Here is a 19,332-nt window from a genome sequence, read left to right on the forward strand (position 1 = left end):
GGTCCCATGGCTTTGTTCACCTTGAGTCTTGCCAGTTCATTGTAAACTTCACCTGGTGTGAACTCAAAATTCTGAAACGGGTGTTCTGTGCTTTGTGTTGCCTTCAACTGCGGACCGTGTCCCGGTGCCTCACAGGTGAAGACTGAGCAGAAGTATTCATTCAGTAGTTCGGCTTTATCGGAATCTGCTTCCACGTAACTTCTGTCCGGTCTTCTAAGGCGTACTATCCCGCCTGTATTCCTTTTTCTGTCACTAATATACCTGAAGAAGGATTTGTCCCCCTTTTTAATGTTTTTTGCCAGAATTTCTTCCACTCGAAGTTTTGCCTCCCTAACTGCCATTTTGACCGCTGTAGACCTGGTCCTATATTCTACCTTTGCCTCTTTTTTCTCTGTGCGCTTGTAGGAGAGAAACGCTTTTTTTCTTCTCCTTAATGAGGTGCGAGATCTCTGCGGTGAACCATTGGGGTTTATTGTTTCTTTGTCGTTTATTTACTGATTTTATGAAGCGGCTAGTTGCTTCATGTATGGTTGATTTCAGTGTTAACCACTTAGCTTCTACATCATCGGTCTCTGCTTGGTCCTGCAGCGTCCGATGGACGAAATCTCCCATGCGTGCGAAGTCTGTGCCCTGGAAATTGAGTACCTTTGTTTTCGTGTTTGATCTAGGGAAGCCTTTCCTAAGGTTGAACCATACTATGTTGTGGTCGCTGGAGGCTAGCGTATCTCCTATGAGACCTCTGAGATGCTTTCCCCGTTGGTGAGTACTAGGTCGAGGATCGCCTGGGCCCTAGTGGGCTCTGTTACCATTTGTTTGAGACGTGCTCCCTTTATGGAGGTTAAGAGCCTCCTGCTACCGCTGGTTGTCGCTGAAAATGAGTTCCAGTCTGCATCAGGCAGGCATATCTGTCCTGACAGATAACCTAGCAGAGTTGGATGGATTTATTTGTAAGTTCTGCAGCCAAGGCTGGAATAGATGCAAGACCCTATGGTGAAGCTTCCAGAGGTTATTGTCCAAGAACTGCAATTTACCTCAATTGAAGGCTTCCCTTCAGACCAGCACTGCCTCAGGATTTTTTATTTTTTCCCCCCAATATAAGGGACAATTGAACAGACCCTACTGGCTCTCTAAGCCATATGCCTTGCTGGTATCAGTGACAAGGCTTATAGCTGAGGAACCTCTAGTGAAAAAATTTCAGGGAGGTGGGGAAAATGGGGGGAGGGACTCGACTCAAGTGTGACACCCCGAAGTCAGATGGACCCCCAAAAGTGTCCCCCAAGCACAATCCGGCACCACATATGAGGACAAGAAAGCCTAAACAAAATCCAACAGGCCTACACTAAACCAAGGAAAACTGCACAGGTTTACCACACCCACCTGCTGGAGACTGAAAGCAGACTGAGTGTATACAGTATAGTAGTTCACAGTTCGTGGACCGTCGTTCATGGGTTTTTCCATCCGCCTCTTCCGCAACCCGGGACCCCACTATGCGCATCCTCCAGGCCCCCCATCCACTCTGCCTGACCACCGATCCCGGCCTGGGACGGAGCTGCAAGTGCCACTGCCCACATCGGCATTCACAGCAGCCGCCACCACCCCTGCAGCCCTCTCCTGCCTCTGATCCCCGCTCCTTGTCCGCATCCAATAATCGCATTTTTTTGAAGTTCGCGAGTGCTCCTGGAACAAACCCCCATGAACTTCGGGGGTATACTGTATAGGAATGCACAGCTCATTTGTACTACAGTCAAAAGTTTATGTCTCAGTTTCCACCTGATGGTCATACTCATCAGTGAAGCTGTGCAGGTCTGGAGAGACACTTATGAAATGGACTTTTTCCCCTCTATTTTACAGTAAGAGTTTTCTTTCTTTGAAACACTTTTAACTCATACATAAAAGGAAATCATAGGGTGTATAACACTGCAACCTTCAACCTTAGGATAGGAAGAGTACAATAAAAAAATACACAGCAGAGACTGTTTTAACTTCTTCATATTAAATTCATTGCAGCCAGAAGTCAGGCAGATACAACAATCAATCAAAAGCAGAAGATTTGCAGAGGTGGCTCAAATGTTACAAGAGTGCCTTTGCCCTAGCTCACAGACAATGCTGCGCCACATGGGCAGCCTCCACAACACCAGGTCCAGAACGCTTCACTCGGCTTTCAGTGACAGGCACACGCATTTGGATGTTGCTCTTGTTGTTGAGGATTAGAAGAGGGTTAAGCTGGGACAACACCTCATCATTCACTGATATACCATCTAGATATTGCTTGAGAATGAATCGTAGCTTCTGATTATCCTGAGTCAGAATGGATTTTTCCCGATCTAGTGCACAGCGATCTAACTGTACCTTATTGTATCGCTTCCAAAATTCATCCAGAGAGACATAGAATTCCATGAGCTGTGAGAGAGGAAAAGCAAGAGAAAGTCATCAAGTGACAGACTTCAATGTCTTCATCTTAGCCTAATTCTGAACCTTCCCTACCTTCCTTCTACAGCCCCTCTCCATCCATTCTCATAATGCAGTTAAATTCACTTCAACTCTGACCTAATTCTAATCTTTTCACAGTTTTTTACTCCCATTCTCTTCCCTTCTCCACGTTTTCCTCCTTAAAATCCCAGTATATTTCTTATATACCACTTCTATTTGAAGCGGTTCACATTCTGGTATGTGTCCCTCTCTGTCCTGGTGGGCTCACAATCTAACTATGGTACCTGGGGCAACGGAGTGTTAAGTGACTTGCCCAGGGTCACAAGGAGCGGCACGGGAATTGAACCCACAACCTCAGAGTACTAAGGCAGGGGTTCTAACCATTAGGCCACTCCTCCATACTTTCTTCATTCACTCCTTTGCACTCACTTCAGCCAGCTGCTCAGACGGCTTTTCCATGTTGTTTTTCTGTACTTCTTCCTGCTCCTCTGGACTAAGTGATGAAACATAAAACGGTATCACCTTCTCTTCCTCTGTCTCCAATTTCCTACACATTTCAGTCAAGCGTAGGATTTTTTCTCCCTGGGTGAAGATATTGTGTGAATGAGAGGTGACAGATTAACAGCAATGTGCTTAAAAGACAAGACAGCACTGCCATATCCACATTTTTGGCATTTCATCAGTTTGTGAGATTATTAGTCATTATATAGTGACTGGGAATTTCTGCCTTGCATCCATAACAATAACTTCACATGGATTGCAGTTTGTCATGAAACAGGATCACTAATCACAAGGCTGCACCATAACTAAGCAAAGCAGGAGCTCACAAGCCTATAAAATAACACGGTGTTACAAGTGGATGTAGCAAATGGTTTCAAAGTTGCAAGATGAATGAGCAAAGCATTGGCAGTTTGACCCTTACTTTTGCAACAACACGTTTCAGTTCTTTAATGGCAGCATTGCTCTGTAGAGTCAGCAAAGCCAAACGGTTCCGTTCATTAGCTCGGGCCTCATTCATTTGACCCTTCAGCTTCTGGAAGTATTTATGGATGATCTCCTTTTCCTCTCGTAGCCGCCGGTTTTGTTCCTCACTCTCTCGAGCATGTTGTGCAATCTTGTTTCGCAGCACAGCAATGGACTCCTGCAATGCAATCAGGAAGATGGTGAGCAGGAGCTTAATGGCATCACTGTCAAGTGCATTAGACTCAACTGAAGACCCAGAGCTCAGGATTGAAGCAGGAGAAAGTGTAGGAAGAGGAGGCATTCCCACGCTTTTGAAAAATGTATTTGCTTGCTTGCCACCAGCTAGTTCAATGTAAATGCCAGCAAGCAGGCAAATCAAGACTAAAGATTCTTGAGGCAGCAGAGAGAAGGAACAGTGGAAATGGCAATAGGGAATATCTCTACCAGAAAAGGACCACAGATGAATCTTCAATGCCAATCAGAGCAGCCAGGAGATTAGAGGAGGACAGTAAGAGGACTGAATAGAGCAGAAAAGTAATGAGGATGTAGGAGAAAGAGAAGAGTGAGAGAGTTGAGGGGTTATGGGAGAGGGTGATTAAAAGAGATGTAGTGGGGAGAAAGTAGAATGACCATGCTGGAAAGTAGAGGAGAGTGAAAAGGCGACAAGGAAGTAGTGTTGAGGGAGGTTGATAAAGGTTAGACAGATGCACGAGAGTGGTGATGATCAGTCAGGGAAGACATGTATTCACCAAATACTTCCACAAAACTATAGAGAGTAGGGAGCAAGTAGGAGCACATAGCAAGTGCATCTCATTCTTGCTAAGTCCTGGAGGAATTTTCAAATTCTATGTTATTCCAGTGAATGTTTGCTAGCTAAGAAGTGGGTGTATTGCCACCAATTCCACTAACCTGAAGCTTTTGTAGTTTCTTCATTTGCATGTCAATCTCTCGGGCGCTTTTTTCATCACGCAGCTTCAGAGCCTCAAAGGCAATCTTCCGATCTTCTGTGGAGTCATTGTAGTTCTTGAGTGCTTGCTGAAATTGTTTCCATAAGTCTTCCACGAGCCCCTCGAGATGGATCCTCAGAGAATGCTTTTCCTCTAGGTTCTGAAGCAAGAATATGATACACTGCAGTTGGACAAACTCTGTGCCCCATTTATTACTTCCCATGCCTCACACACTTGAGACAGTTTCGTACCTCATGCTCCAGATCTTAAGCTCCCTTGGCAGTCAAACAACCCATATCTTATGTATCCATGACAATTAAACAAGCCCCTGAACCAAACAACAGAGAAAGTCCACGCTGCATAGATCTCAAGGAGTCCAAAGAAGAAGCAGAGTGACCACAGTAGTCAAATACACATCATAAACATGAAATCTTACCTGAAAGTCTCCACTTAATCCATTCTCCCAGTATCTTTCATGTCTCCTCTCTCCCTACCTTGTTTTTGATGTCGTCCTTTAAGCTATCAAATTCCTGCTTGACTTCATACTCGTTCTCAGTGTAGTTCTGCTCCATGGCAAGAAGCACATTCTGCAAGTAGTTGCTCTCTGTCATACTCTGGTTAATGATCACTTTCCTAAGAAACCCAAAGAGAAAAACAAAGCCCCTGATGCACACATCTTTCTGCAACTTGAAGACTAGGGTCTCCCCTTCAATCTGTACTCTCTTCTTATTCAGGATGCCCAACACCTCTCACTTCTTTCTTTGCTTTTACTTCCTGAAATTCTCTCTCCTTACCAATTCTGTTACCAGAATTTTTTTCCTTCTCTCTGGGCCTGTCTCTTTTGCCAAGTGCTCCTTTATCTGTATTCCCCTTACCTCTTCCTCTCTCTCTTTGCTTCCAGAAAATAAGTCTCATAGGGTGTCTGTAACCCTCTGTCTTTCACTTCTACCCTCCCACAATTCTGCTTTTCAGTGGTTGCCCCCAATTTTTAACAGTTGCTTTTTAGGCCAACAGTACCTCTCAGACTCAAACTCCTCTGTCAGAGCCTCTACTTCTGTATCATACTCTTGCTTCAGGTGTTCCAGACGTTGCCTCTGTAGATGAATCAACTGGTCCACATTGTGTAAGTGACTCCGCAGTGTATATGAATACTGCTCTTCTGCTTCTTGCACATCCTTTGATAATGACTGCGTGAAAGCAGGTAGAGCAATGCTAGAAGACATGTTCAGGAACCAATGCCTGTATATAATTTTCAATACAGTGTGAAGGCTTGAGCGAAATGCATAGCTGCTTGGATGCCCAGAGAGTAAGGGGTCCAAAACTGAAAAATGCACAATGGTATACATTTTGCCCAAGTGTAAAATAAAGTGGACTTAAGAAAAATAAGACCAAGGGGCCTGCTATGAAAGCAGTAATAGGAAGGACAATTAGCATGGAGCCTATCAGCATGAATGTACATGGGACATTGTAGCAGCCTCACTTCTCCTGTTATGAAAAAAATTATGGGAAGGTCGGCAATCTATTCTACTCCAGTTTGATATTAGCGCTGCTTTTGACTCAGTTGATCATTTTCTATTGATTAGTAAGTTGAGTGAATTGGGCATAAGAGGCTCTGTTTTTAAATAGTTTAAAGAATTTCTAACTAACCGGAAATATTGTGTTTGGAAGAATGATGTTTATTCCCAAAATTGGAATTCTTTTTGTGGAGAACCTCAGGGTTTCATCTATATCTCTGATGTTTTTTTTAATACCTTTGAGTTCAATGCAGACAGGGAATCTGATGGAAAAAAAATGTATGTTATCTTATGCTGATGACATTTTCCTATTGGTCCCTTTGAATTTGAATATGGCTAATACTTGTATTAGGATCTCTACATGTATAAGTAAAATCATGAATTGGGCTTCCTTTCATAAGTTAAAATTGAATACAAATAAGACAAAGGTCCTTTGGTTTCATAATCTATTATCTGCCATCCCTTCAAATATAGCTTTACAATCTGGAACCTCTCTTAAAGTTGAAAACACAACAAAGGTTCTAGGGGTCTATTTAGACTCTTTTCTTACTTATGAAGATCAAATTGCTAATCTCTAGAGAAAGACTTTATATATTATGAGATAGTTCAAGTTGGTGAAGTTCTATTTTTTTGAGCATCATTTTACATTCTGAAATAGATGACAAGAGACTTTCACAGGTTGTGAGACCTTATTTCTGCATTTTGCTGAAGTCACGGGCATGTATAGACTACTTATTCCAGTTCAGATGCTGAGATGCTAACGTGTGGCTCATGTGAGTGTATAAAATGGACTGTTCTTCTCAAGGACACAAAACAGTGCTGAAAAGACAATGAGCAATTTAACAGTGCTGGAAGGAATTGAAAAAGTCAGCAGGATACTCCATATATGGGCACCCTGGCTTTAGGGAACTAAGAACTGATAAAGAGATGCCAGGCTAATGCGCTGATATAAATGCAGTAACTGGGTTGTTATGACAAACTAAAACAACAAGTTTGATCGAAATACCTCAGCCCCACCACTCCACCGCAATAATAATCTTTTCTAAAGCGAGAGATTTACGTGGTGCTTCATCATTGGTAAATCGTTTTTAGCGCTGTGGTTGTATTTAAATTAGTTTTTTATAAGTTTATCAATTCAATAAATAGAAAGTTGTGAAGTGCATAAAATTGTATACTTAACGTCTATGCACAGCTAGACCTGGGAGTCCGACCCGACATGTTTCGCACTGGTTGTGCTGTCTCAAGGGTCTCCCTGCATAACAAATAGACAACATCTTAGAGCAGTGACCATGACATTTCTCAACCACCCACCGCTCCTCATACAGAAATTTAACATAACTACCCCCCCTCTCTCACATCAAGACTCACCGAGGAAGCCGCAGTCATCCGACTCACAAGTGTAGTGTCAGTATTTCGATCAAACTTGTTGTTTTAGTTTGTCATAACAACCCAGTTACTGCATTTATATATGACTTATTAGAGTGGGTTGGATATAAATCTATATAAACTACTGGTTTCTAGTAAGGCTAATGCGCTGAGGCACTAATATTGATGTACTGATGTACCCGTGTGAAGAATGGAAACTTCAAGAAGAAAATTCCAGAAGCATGCTTCTGGAACGAATTATGCTCGTAAACCAAGATACCATTGTATTTGAATTTAAATTTGAACTTGGCAAATAAGTTGCAGCTAATTCAAAATACAGCAGGAAAACTGATTTTTGGCCTAAAGAGATATGATAGGGTTTCTGCTGTATTCAACAGACTTCACTGGTTTTCGATCAAGAAAATAACTGAGTTCAAATCTACCTGTTGACATCATATACTGTAAACTCATCTCATTTTGTCCTTTGCTCAGCTACATTTTTCCTCTGCTAGGTTAAATGGTATGCTTTTATTGTATTAGGGTATGCAATTTAAACATCAGTTTAATTCATTGTTTATCTATGCTGCTGTTTCTATTTGGGAAAGTTTGCCATTGCAAATAAGAACTGGACTCATTTATCTGAGCTTTTGTAAAAAGTTAAAGACTTTTTTATTTGATGCTATTTAGGATATTTTGTTTTAGTTTGATTTACTGTGAATTCTGATTGGTCTATGTCAGTGTTATCGCAAACTGTGTGCCGCGGCAGATTCTAGGTTTGCCCCGAGACGCTGGCAAGGAGGAGAAGCATCTGTGTCAGCTGACAGATTACAGGATGTACCTTTTATGGTGAGAGGCACGTCCTATAGGCAGTCAACCAGCACTGACGACTCTCCTCATCGGCATATCTCCTTCTCTCTTCGCACCTCCCCTCCTCCAGGATCCGCCACCGGCGAAGTGACAGGTTCAGGATCACGGCCAGAGGGCCTCCACACATGCACAGACATCAACATAATGATGTCACGCATGCACACGATATCATCGCATCGATGTCCACGCACTTCCGGATGTCTTCCGGCAGAGGCTCTGGGTTTAGTGTGCTGTGGTGCCAAAAGGTATGTGAGACACTGGTCTATGTATTTTTCCATTCATTATGTATGGCTTCTTTTTATTGTAATTCGCCTTGAATCTCTTTAGTATTCATGTGATCAAGAAATCACATATTAGATTAGATTATAAGTATTGGAAATATAGGGGAAGGAACCAGAAATTGGCTTTGGAAGGAAGGTGACCTGATACTAAAAGTCTGCCTGAGGCCTGCCTGGAGTCTAAGTGCAGCAAGCCCAGAGGCTGGATCTTATTTTGGGGTCTTGATTCATAGGCCAGCTGGGTTTTGAACAGCCAGTATCTATGGAAGAAAGGAGAGTTGTATGCCATGTTTACTAGAGACAACTAGCAGATATGGCAGCAGTGAAATCTGCTGTCCTTCCTGACCAGGAATTCCTATCCTGTGTGTTATTACTCCTACTAAGAATTCATACAGTTCACATCTGCAGATGCTGCAGGCTCATGCCTTTGTGCTTTGAAGACATTGTGCTTTGAAGACATGCACAGCAGAAGGGGTGGGCCACTAGGACCATGGCCTGATCAATATTTTGCCCAACACAGTATCAGTAACTAGAGACCTTGGAGGCAGGTCAGATTAGTTTGTCTTCTCCAACTAAAAGGGTGCTCCATTGCCCCTGAAAGGAGTGCAGAAAAGGATATTATTCCGTCACCACCAGTGACCAGCCTACCTTGATGACATTATCCTTGCAGTCCACCACTCTTTCAAAGGTCTGGCTAAGGATTTCCATATCTTTGCGGAGCTCCTTTGCCTTTGCCTCTCGCAGGATTGTGCGCCACTGCAGAGTCAGCTTATTCAGGTTAATTGCGCTGTTACGCTCCTCCTTTGCCAACTTGTCCTAAATCAAAAATCAACCAACCATGCTAGCCAATCAGGATATTCTCCACCTTTGTCCTATTCACTGGCAAGAATTTAAATGCAGTCAGAAAATGGTTACCTTTAAAAACTGTGTTAACATGTCTCCCTTCTTCTTGGCCTCTTCTTCCTCTGCTAACAACTTCTGCTGCATGAAGAGCAGTCTCTCCTCCTCATTCATTTGCAATGTTCTTGGAGACCTCTTAGCCATAGCTTATGCCAAAAGAGATAAAAAGAGAAAGACAAGTACATAGGTTGAGTTTCCTTGCTATCATTTGCAAACACAATGAAATAAATCCATTTTAAGAGTTCTAAGATACAAAGAATAAGATTTTTTTTTTATTACCTCAACCCACTATAGCAATAGGTAAAATCATTGACTATATTTTAAATAAATTGGGTGGATACCTAATTGTATCACAAAACTATAGATAGATTTGGCAGAGCTGAATGGAGGTCTCCATTTTCCAACAATCAATAATAAGGTTTAAGTAGTAATTATGAAGTTACAGCCAGAAAATTATGCAATTATGCATGTGCAGAATTTCACAGATAAGAGTGCACATTAATGTGATTGTCTTTAGTCATGTTTTCCCAGAGACAGTCACAAATATACAAAATCAGGCACCTCTAAATCCAGAAAACCTGGGGAGGTAGGGGACTAGAGGGAGGGACTCGACTCCCTTCGAGTGTGGCACCCCCGAGTTTGGTAGAACCCTCGAGAGGATCCCCCAAGCTCAGTCCGGACAGACAAAGGGACAAGAAAGATTCATAACCAGATCCAATAGGCCTCAACAAACCTCAGCAAAGACTGCACACAGACCACTCCACCTGCTGGAGAATGAGAAAAGACTGATTGTAAGAGGGGCTGCACAGCCCACTTGTACTGATCTTAAAAGCTAGTGTCTCAGTCTCCACCTGCTGGCAGAAGAGTGCATGCATACCCATCAGTTTCTGTGCCAGTTTGGAGAGACGATAAAGAAACAAAATAATTTAATTCCCTAAAATGCAGGCAGGATCTGGGAGGAAGAAAGATGAGAAAGTTGCAGCGATAATGAACATAGTAGGCCTACTGCTACGCAAGACAGGAACAGACAGCGAGCAGAAGTGATTGACAATCAACTAACTGTATGTCTGTAATAAAAACATGGACTAAACAGACAGCAGAAGGGACTGGGTAGAGCGCACTGGTTTCTGCGATCCTGCTTGGGAATGCCACATTACGAAAGCTTATCTTGTGGTAAGTGACCTTCATGTTGGGTTATCCACTCTGTTTGCTACCTCTTCCGCTCAGCTTTGCTCCCCAAAGTATTGCAGTAAAGCACAGTTACTTACCGTAACAGTTGTTATCCAGGGACAGCAGGCAGATATTCTCACACATGGGTGACGTCACCAAAGGAGCCCCGCAGCGGACAGCCTCGAAAGCAGACTTGCTTGAAGATCTTTATAAGAGCTTCCGAGTGCTGCACCGCGCATGCATGTGTGCCTTCCCGCCCGAACAAGGGGGCCCATCTCCTGTGAGGATCCTCAGTTCAGATACCTAGCCAAGAAGCCAACCAGTGGAGGTGGGAGGGTCGTGAGAATATCTGCCTGCTGTCCCTGGATAACAACTGTTAGGTAAGTAACTGTGCTTTATCCCAGGATAAGCAGGCAGCATATTCTCACACATGGGTGACCTCCAAGCTAAGCATAAAGGAACGGAGGGAGAGTTGGCAAATTAAGAAAAAAGATTTTGCAAAACAGATTGGCCAAAATGGCCATCCTTTCTGGAGAAAGTATCCAGACAGTAATGAGAGGTGAAAGTATGAACCGAGGACCAAGTGGCAGCCTTGCAGATTTCCTCAATATTAGTTGATCTGAGGAAAGCTACAGACGCCGCCATAGCTCGAACTTTATGGCCTGTGACTCGACCCTGCAGAGGAAGATCAGCTTGAGAATAGCAAAAAGAGATGGTTTGCTTCGAGATAGGACGTCCCAACTTATTTGGATCAAAGGAGACGAAAAGTTGAGGAGTTGTTCTGTGAGGTTGAGAGTGTTGCAGGTAGAAAGCCAAGGCACGTTTCCAGTCCAAAGTATGAAGCGCCACTTCTCCAGGATGAGAATGAGGCTTCGGAAAAAATACTGGCAGAACAATAGATTGATTGAGATGAAATTCTGAAACAACTTTAGGTAAGAATTTTGGATGAGTATGGAGGAAAACTGTGAAAGGTGGGTCCGCAACCAAAGCTTGTAACTCACTAACTCATCGAGCAGATGTGAGGGCAATCAGGAACACTGATTTCCAAGTGAGATACTTGAGGTAAGCTTTATCAATTGGTTCAAATGGAGGTTTCATCAGTTGAGCTAAAACAACATTGAGATCCCATACCACTGGAGGTGGCCTATGTGGCGGATGAACATTAAAGAGACCTTTCATAAATTGGGAAACCATAGGATGTGCAGAGAGAGGTTTCCCATCAAGAGGCTGATGAAAAGCAGCAATCGCACTGAGATGGACTCGAATAGATGTAGACTGAAGTCCAGATTGCGATAAGTGAAGTAAATAATCCAAAACAGAAGCCAAGGAGGTAGATGGCTCTAACTCAGCAGTCTCAAACATGCAGCCCGTGGGCCGCATGCGGCTCTCCAGGTGCTATTTTGCGGCCCGCGGTCTGGACGCGATCAAAACAGCATTTCTCTTCCCCCTTCCCTTCCTTTTGGAGCAGCAGCATATCTGGCCGACTCAGTCGATCGTTCCGTTCAAAGTCGCGGGTTGGCGGCTCTTCGCGCTATCCACTCCTGCATCGGAAGCCTCTCTGACGTCACAACATCAGAGAGGCTTCAGACGCAGGCGCGGATCTCGCGAGGAGCCGCCACCCGCGGCTTTGAACGGAACGATCAACTGAGCCGGTTAGACACGCTGCTGCTCCACAAGGAAGAGAATGGAAGGGGAGGGGAAAGAGAAATGCTTCTGCTGCATAGGAAAGGGGGACCCTAGGGAAATGCTGCTGCTGCTGCTGCTGTACAGGGAAATGGAGAGGGCGGGAAAGGGGAAGAGAAATGCTTCTGCTGCACAGGAAAGGGAAATGCCGCTTCTGTTGCTGCTGCACCCAATTAGGGAAAGAGAGGGAAGCAAGGAGAAGGAAGACAAGGGAGAGGAGAGGAACAAGAGAAGCCAAGTTCATGGGAGGGAGGGAGGGAAGGAAAGGAGATATCAGACCATGGGGGGAGGGAGAGATGCCAGGGTATGGGGGAAGGGAAGGAGACAGATGCCAGACCAGGAGAAAGGAAGGAAGGAGGGAGTGAGAGAAAGGAAGGAAAGAGATGCCAGACCATAAATAGGATGGAAGAAGAGAGAGATAGGAAGGGAAGGTAAGACATGGAAACGTAGATTTTGAAAAGAAAGCAGAAAAATTGAACATTAAGTTAATGCCAAAGATGGATGCAAAATATATTTCCTTCTGATATCACGGGGGTAATACTAGTAAAAACTAGGAAAAGTCAGAAATTACTTTAGTCAAAAATGTGAACTGACTTTGCTGTTACAATAGTAACCTATCTATGGTGTGATCAAGATTTTTTTCAGGTTACTCAGAGGCATGAAACTCTACAAGGAAGGGATATACCCTCCCAAGAATGGAACAGAGTTCACTTTCCAATCATTGTAACTGTTTCAATAAAGATCACACTTCAAGCTAGGATACAGATAGATAAAGAATGTATCACAATTTTTCAATGCTTCAATGTGTCATGGCTTTCTTTTCTTCATGAATAGTATTAAGTTAACATCACTGAAACTGGGTAAGTTATAAAATAATAACTTAACTTTATGAAGGGTTTGGGGTCCCCAAACCCTTCGTAAAGTTAAGTTATTATTTTATAACTTACCCAGTTTCAGTGATGTTAACTTAATACTATTCATGAAGAAAAGAAAGCCATGACACATTGAAGCATTGAAAAATTGTGATACATTCTTTATCTATCTGTATCCTAGCTTGAAGTGTGATCTTTATTGAAACAGTTACAATGATTGGAAAGTGAACTCTGTTCCATTCTTGGGAGGGTATATCCCTTCCTTGTAGAGTTTCATGCCTCTGAGTAACCTGAAAAAAATCTTGATCACACCATAGATAGGTTACTATTGTAACAGCAAAGATGGATGCAAGGCAGAAAGTGAAGATGGAGAGAAAAACAGTCAAAGGACAAGAAGACCCTGGAAACATAGTTGAAAGCACAGAAAAATAAAGTCACCAGACAACAAAGGTAGGGAAAATGATTTTATTTTCAATATAGTGATTGAAATGTGTCAGTTTTGAGAAAGAAAAGATATTAAACTTTAAATGTGAGGGCTGCAGAAAAAATAGAGTACTTGGAGGGCCGCAGAAAAAATAGTTAATGTCTTATTAAAGAAATGACAATTTTGCATAAGGTAAAACTCTTTATAGTTTATATATCTTTCCTTTTAACTGTTAAAGGAAAGTTTTATAAACTATAAAGAGTTTTACCTCACGCAAAATTGTCATTTCTTTAATAAGGCATTAACTATTTTTTCTGCGGCCCTCCAGGAACCTACAAATCCAAAATGTGGCCCCACAAAGGGTTTGAGTTTGAGACCACTGCTCTAACTGATGGGTGGAACACCAGGTAGAAAATCTAGTCCACTTCTGGCTGAGTTCATAGACAAAACTGCGGAAGACAAAGGCGCACACCGACAACTGAGCGCAAGATGGAGGCGTGCGCCAAAGAAAATGACAGTTTTTAAGGGCTCCGACGGGGGGTTTTGTTGGGGAGCCCCCCTACTTTACTTAATACAGATCGCAGCGGCGTTGTGGGTGGTTTGGGGGATTGTAACCCCCCTCATTATACTGTAAACTTAACTTTTTCCCTGTTTTTAGGGGAAAAGTTAAGTTTTCAGTAAAATGTGGGGGGTTACAACCCCCAAACCCCCCACAACGCCCCCACAACGCGGCGCGATCTGTATAAAGTAAAGTGGGGGGGGTTCCCCACACACACCCCCATCAGAGCCCCTAAAAACAGTTATTTTCTTCGGCGCACACCTCCACGCTGCGCTCAGTTGTCAGCGCGCGCCTTTGTCTTCCGCGGTTTTGACCTGACACCTCTGGCCGTAACACTGCCGAGTGGACAGCTTTCTGGAAGCTACTAAAATAGCTTGTACACACTGAGAGAACTGGAAAGAGTTGTTTAGGTTGAAAGGAACCAAGCTGTTAAGTGTAGCGACTGCAGGTTGGGATGTAGTAAGGAACCCTGACTCTGAGTAAGCAGAGAGGGAAAAACTGGTAGAAACAGAGGCTCCCTGATGCTGAGTTGAAGCAGAATGGAGTACCACGGTTGTCTGGGCCACCGAGGAGCTATGAGAATCATGGTGGCACATGTTGACTTGAGTTTGACAAGTCCTGAGAATCAGCAGAAATGGAGGGAAGGCATAAAGAAACTGATCCCTCCAGTCCAGGAGAAAAGCATCTGCCTCTAGACGCTGAGGGGAGTATATCCGGGAGCAAAATTGAGGCAGCTTGTAGTTGAGGGGGGACGCAAAGAGATCTATCTGTGGGGTCCCCCAGCGAGCAAAAACTTGACAAAGTGTGGGAGAATTGAGTGTCCACTCGTGAGGTTGTAAAAGGCAACTCAAGTTGTCCGCCAGACAGTTGTGTTGACCTTGAATGTAGACAGCTCTGAGAAAGATGTTGCGATGAATCGCCCAAGTCCACATTAGAGAGTTGCGCGGGGACAGAAATCCCACCCGTCCCCGCCAAAGTCCCACCCGTCACCACCCGTCCCCGCGAGGAATCTCACCCGTCCCCGTGAGGAATCCCTCCGTCCCCACCCGTCCCCGCGAGGAATCCCCTCCGTCCCCACCCGTCCCCGTGAGGAATCCCCTCCGTCCCCGCCCGTCCCTATAAACTTCAGAAATAGTTATTTCATTTAATTATGCTACTGAATTAAAGGCTCTGGTAGAAACCCATTTACAAATAAGCAAATAGACTTTATTAATTTGAAAATATTAATTGGGAAGAATACATACTTTGTAAACGGATTTCTACCAGAGCCTCTAATGTTTATAAATTTTTATCAACACAACTAATATACTACTTTATCCTGAAGCAAAAAAAAAAAAAAAGAAATAGAATTCTTTTCCTACCTTTGTTGCCTGGTTTCTGCTTTCCTCATGTTTTCATTCAATTCCTTCCATCCACTGTCTCTTCCTTCTGCATCTTCCATTTGCTCTGTTACTGTGCCTCTCCCTTTCTTCCCCCTTCCAAATTGGTCTGGCACCCATCTTCTTCTCTCCGCTCCCCCCATAGTCTGGCATCTGTCTTCTTCCCTGCCAGCGTCTTCTCCCTACTCTCTCTTCCTCATTTCCTTTCAGTGTCCTTCTCCCCCCCATCTTCCCCATGTCCTTTCAGCGTCCTTCTCCCTCTCTGTCTTCCCCATGGCCTTTCAGCGTCCTTCTCCACCCCTTTGTCTTCCCCATGTGCTTTCAGCATCCTTCTCCCCCCCTCTGTCTTCCACAAGTGCTTTCAGAGTCCTTCCCCCCCCCGCCCTTCCAATGGCCTTTCAGCGTCCTTCTCCACCCCTTTGTATTCCCCCATGTGCTTTCAGAGTCCTTCCCCCCTCCTCCTGTCTTCACCATGGCCTTTCAGCGTCCTTCTCCCCCCCTCCTTCTCTACCGCCCCGGGTGCAGCACAGCCGGCCAGGTCCCCTTACTTTTGTGGCACTTCCCCGACCAACCGACAACAGCCCCGGTCTGACAAACCTCCCTGCCCTTAACCGCGAATCTAAATTACCTTCTTACAGCTGCTGTAAGAAGGTAATTTAGATTCGCGGCTACAGGGCAGGGAGGATTGTCGGACCCGGGCTGTTATCGGTCGGTCGGGGAAGTGCCACAAAAGTAAGGGGACCTGGCCGGCTGTGCTGCAACCGGGGCGGGGCGGGGTGGACCGCCCCCCTCCCTTGGTAGCCACTCGAACCGCGAGGCTACTCTCCTTCTCCTTACCTGCCCTGCCTGCAGCACAGAGCCGAACGGAAGTCTTCCCGACGTCAGCGCTGACGTCGGAGGGAGGGAGGGCTTTGTTTAAGCCCTCCCTCCCCTCCGACGTCAGCGCTGACGTCAGGAAGACTTCCGTTCGGCTCTGTGCTGCAAGCAGAGAAGGTAGGGAGAAGAAGAGCCGCGCGACTGAGTACATCCAGCCCCGCAGGAGCCCCGCGACCCTCGGAGGCGTCCCCATGGGATCCCCGCGACCCTAGGGGGCGTCCCCACGGGATCCCCGCGACCCTAGGGGCGTCCCCACGGGATCCCCGTGACCCGAAGGGGGAACCCGCGGGATGCCCACGGGTCCCGCGGGATTCCCGTCGTCCCCGTTCCCGTGCAGATCTCTAGTCCACATCCTCAGAACCTCCTAGCACAGGGAATGAGAACCCGTTCCTCCCTGTTTGTTGACATAGTACATGGCCACCTGGTTGTCCATCCGCACGAGAACCACAGTGTCGTGAAGAAGGTGTTGAAAAGCTTTGAGAGCATTGAAAATCGCTCTGAGTTCCAACAGATTGATATGACAACGATGGACCCGCGAAGTCCACAGACCCTGTGTACGAAGGCCGTCGACATGGGCTCCCCAAGCATAAGTGGAGGAGTCCGTGGTGAGTACTTTCTGATGAGGCAGAGTGTGGAACAGCAAACCTCTGGAAAGATTGGAAAAGAGCATCCACCAGTGGAGAGACTACTTCAACAAAGGAGTTACTGTAATCTGTTGAGAAGGCGAGTCGATCGCCTGTTGCCACTGGGATGCCAGGGTTCACTGAGGAATACGAAGGTGAAGTCTGGCAAAAGGAGTCACATGAACTATAGAAGCCATGTGGCCGAGTAGAACCATCATCTGTCTTGAAGAAATAGACGGAAGACGATGCACCTGATGACAAAGGCGAATGAGGGTATCTCGACTTGATGGAGGTAGAAACGCTCTGAGACGGACAATATTGTCACAACCCTAACCCTAAAGCTAGGCTTGTGCCAGGAAAGGCTATTCCTAACCCTGGCCTGGCCTTGAAGAGGGCTGATCATTGTGACAGGCTAGACACCAGTGGTAAAGAAAGTTCTGATTTCCCATTCAAAACCCAGTTCACAAAACCCTGGGGAGGTGAGGAATCTGGAGGGAACAGCCTAGAACAGCCTCAGAGCAAATCCACCAGTTCAGCTAACCCACAGCTGCAGAGCTTAATTAGAAGCTCAGGGAAATCTCAGCCCAAGTTACAGGCTGCCCTGCCCCCTCACAGAACAGGGCGTGGTCGCCTCAGTGCTTTAGAGGCAGCACTGAGGAGAAACCAGTCAGTCTACCCTGGGTCAGCCCAGGAGGGAGGTTCACAGGACAGCTCTCCTGAACCTTAGAGCTTTGAGGATGTTGAGATGGTGGATACAGCCCCTGTCTCTGAAGCCAACCAGCTAGCTGAACCAGAGCCCATGGACTGCATGGAGACTAGCATGGATACAGAACCTTGTGCTATGGAGGAAAGCTAAGTACAATGGTTTTGCTTGGTTGTGCTTAAGTTTGTGAACTGTTTGAGTTTATTTATTGGAACTCGTTTGCACCTGTGTGAAGCAAGTGAGCAGTGCAGAGCTCACTGCAAGGTGCCTGGAACTGAAAACCTTTTACCAGGTTTATTTTGCTGGACTGTTTGGTTTATATTTTTTTTTTAAAGTAAGAAAAGCTGCAATTTTGACTGTGTGCCTGGGATGGTAGTTTGGGGAAGAATCCACATAATATCCTTGGTTGGGATTGTGGGGCCATTTGTGGCATTCTGTTTTACACAGAGTTTAATTTAGTGGATTCGGCTACTCCCCTCCCCCACCAACTACTGTTAAGTTGGTTGGGGCCAAGCCTGCTTCTATCTAGGCTTGGGCACAGCACTGTCTTTATTTAAAAGAAGTGATATAGCTTGTTACTGCCTGTTTGCCAAAGGCAGAACTAGTTGGACTGAACTCTTATACTTACCTGTGATACCTGCAAGAAAGGTGTGAGTTGTTGGTTTTTTTTTTACAACTCAGTTTTATTTTTCCATGTTTTCTTGTGTTTATGAAAAGAATGGACTGAACCCTGTTCAGGATTGATAACCACAATAAAGTGGGGCTTTATTTTCACATAAACTGACCGTTTTGACCTGTTTTGTGCTTCTGTATTGCACTGAGAGACCAGCAGGACTTCCAGCATCTACTGGAAGCACGTGAGACGCAGGCTATTCTGGGCGCTGACCGGGGCCATCGTACAAGCCGGCACCGGCAATGTCACAGTATCCAAGTGGCCCCAATGAATTGGAGAGATTGAGATGGGGTCAACTGGGATTTTGGGAAGTTGATTTCGAACCACAGACTTTGGAGGAATAGAATAGTCTGTTGGGTCGCTGCAATAACCCCTTGTTGAGAGGGGGCTTTGATTAGCCAGTCGTCGAGGTATGGAAAATCTTGAAGACCTTGAGTGCGCAGAGCTGCAGCCACCACTACCAGGCATTTTGTGAAGACTCTGGGGAAGAGGCGAGTCTGAAAGGAAGGACTCTGTATTGTAGATGAAGATCTCCCACCTGGAATCTGAGATATTTGCGAGAGGCTGGATGAATGGGAATATGGGTATAAGTCTCTTTGAGATCCAGCTAGCACATCCAATCTCCCTGATCCATCAGGGAATACAAGGTGGGCAATGAGAGCATCCAAAACTTCTCTTTGACCAGGAATTTGTTGAGAGCTCTGAGGTCGCAGATCCCCCATCTTCTTTGGAACCAGAAAGTAACGGGAGTAGAACCCCAAGTTCCGCTGAGAAAGAGGAATCTCCTCGACAGCTCGAAGGTGAAGAAGAGTCTGAGCTTCCTGAACAAGAAGAGGAAGTTGCGACCGATTGGAAGGACACTCTCTTGGAGGGTGATCTGGAAGTACTTGAAGCAAATAAAGAGAGTATCCCTCTCGCAGAATGATGAGAATCCAGAGATCTGAGGTGATCATTTCCCACTGATGATAAAAATGGGAAAGACGACTCCCTATGGGCAGAAGAGAATTCCGATGCAGGGAGGTTGGAATGCTCAAGCTGGGAACGTCAAAAAGACTGAGCTGGCTTGGTGGCAGCAGGAGTTTTAAACTTCTGTTGACGTTGCTGCT

General features: G+C 45.1%; 1 protein-coding gene across 3 annotated transcripts in view; it reads right to left on the reverse strand.

The window, feature by feature from the left end:
• Positions 1 to 1,971: 1,971 nt before the first annotated feature.
• CCDC65 (coiled-coil domain containing 65) overlaps positions 1,972 to 19,332 on the reverse strand; it is a 28,691-nt gene continuing 11,330 nt past the window's right edge. Inside the window, exons 1-9 of one of the 3 annotated variants that reach the window (XM_033938195.1) lie at positions 9,998 to 10,020; positions 9,280 to 9,410; positions 9,013 to 9,180; positions 5,358 to 5,527; positions 4,835 to 4,973; positions 4,303 to 4,500; positions 3,353 to 3,571; positions 2,860 to 3,012; positions 1,972 to 2,400 (exon numbers count right to left, since the gene is read on the reverse strand). In XM_033938195.1, coding sequence (XP_033794086.1) covers positions 2,095 to 2,400; positions 2,860 to 3,012; positions 3,353 to 3,571; positions 4,303 to 4,500; positions 4,835 to 4,973; positions 5,358 to 5,527; positions 9,013 to 9,180; positions 9,280 to 9,408 — 1,482 coding nt within the window. In that variant the 5' untranslated portion in view covers positions 9,409 to 9,410; positions 9,998 to 10,020 and the 3' untranslated portion in view covers positions 1,972 to 2,094. The other 2 variants (XM_033938196.1, XM_033938194.1) reach the window with 2 other exon arrangements.

The sequence above is a fragment of the Geotrypetes seraphini genome, chromosome 3, assembly GCF_902459505.1.
Source record: "Geotrypetes seraphini chromosome 3, aGeoSer1.1, whole genome shotgun sequence".
In the NCBI taxonomy this organism is placed as follows: domain Eukaryota; kingdom Metazoa; phylum Chordata; class Amphibia; order Gymnophiona; family Dermophiidae; genus Geotrypetes; species Geotrypetes seraphini.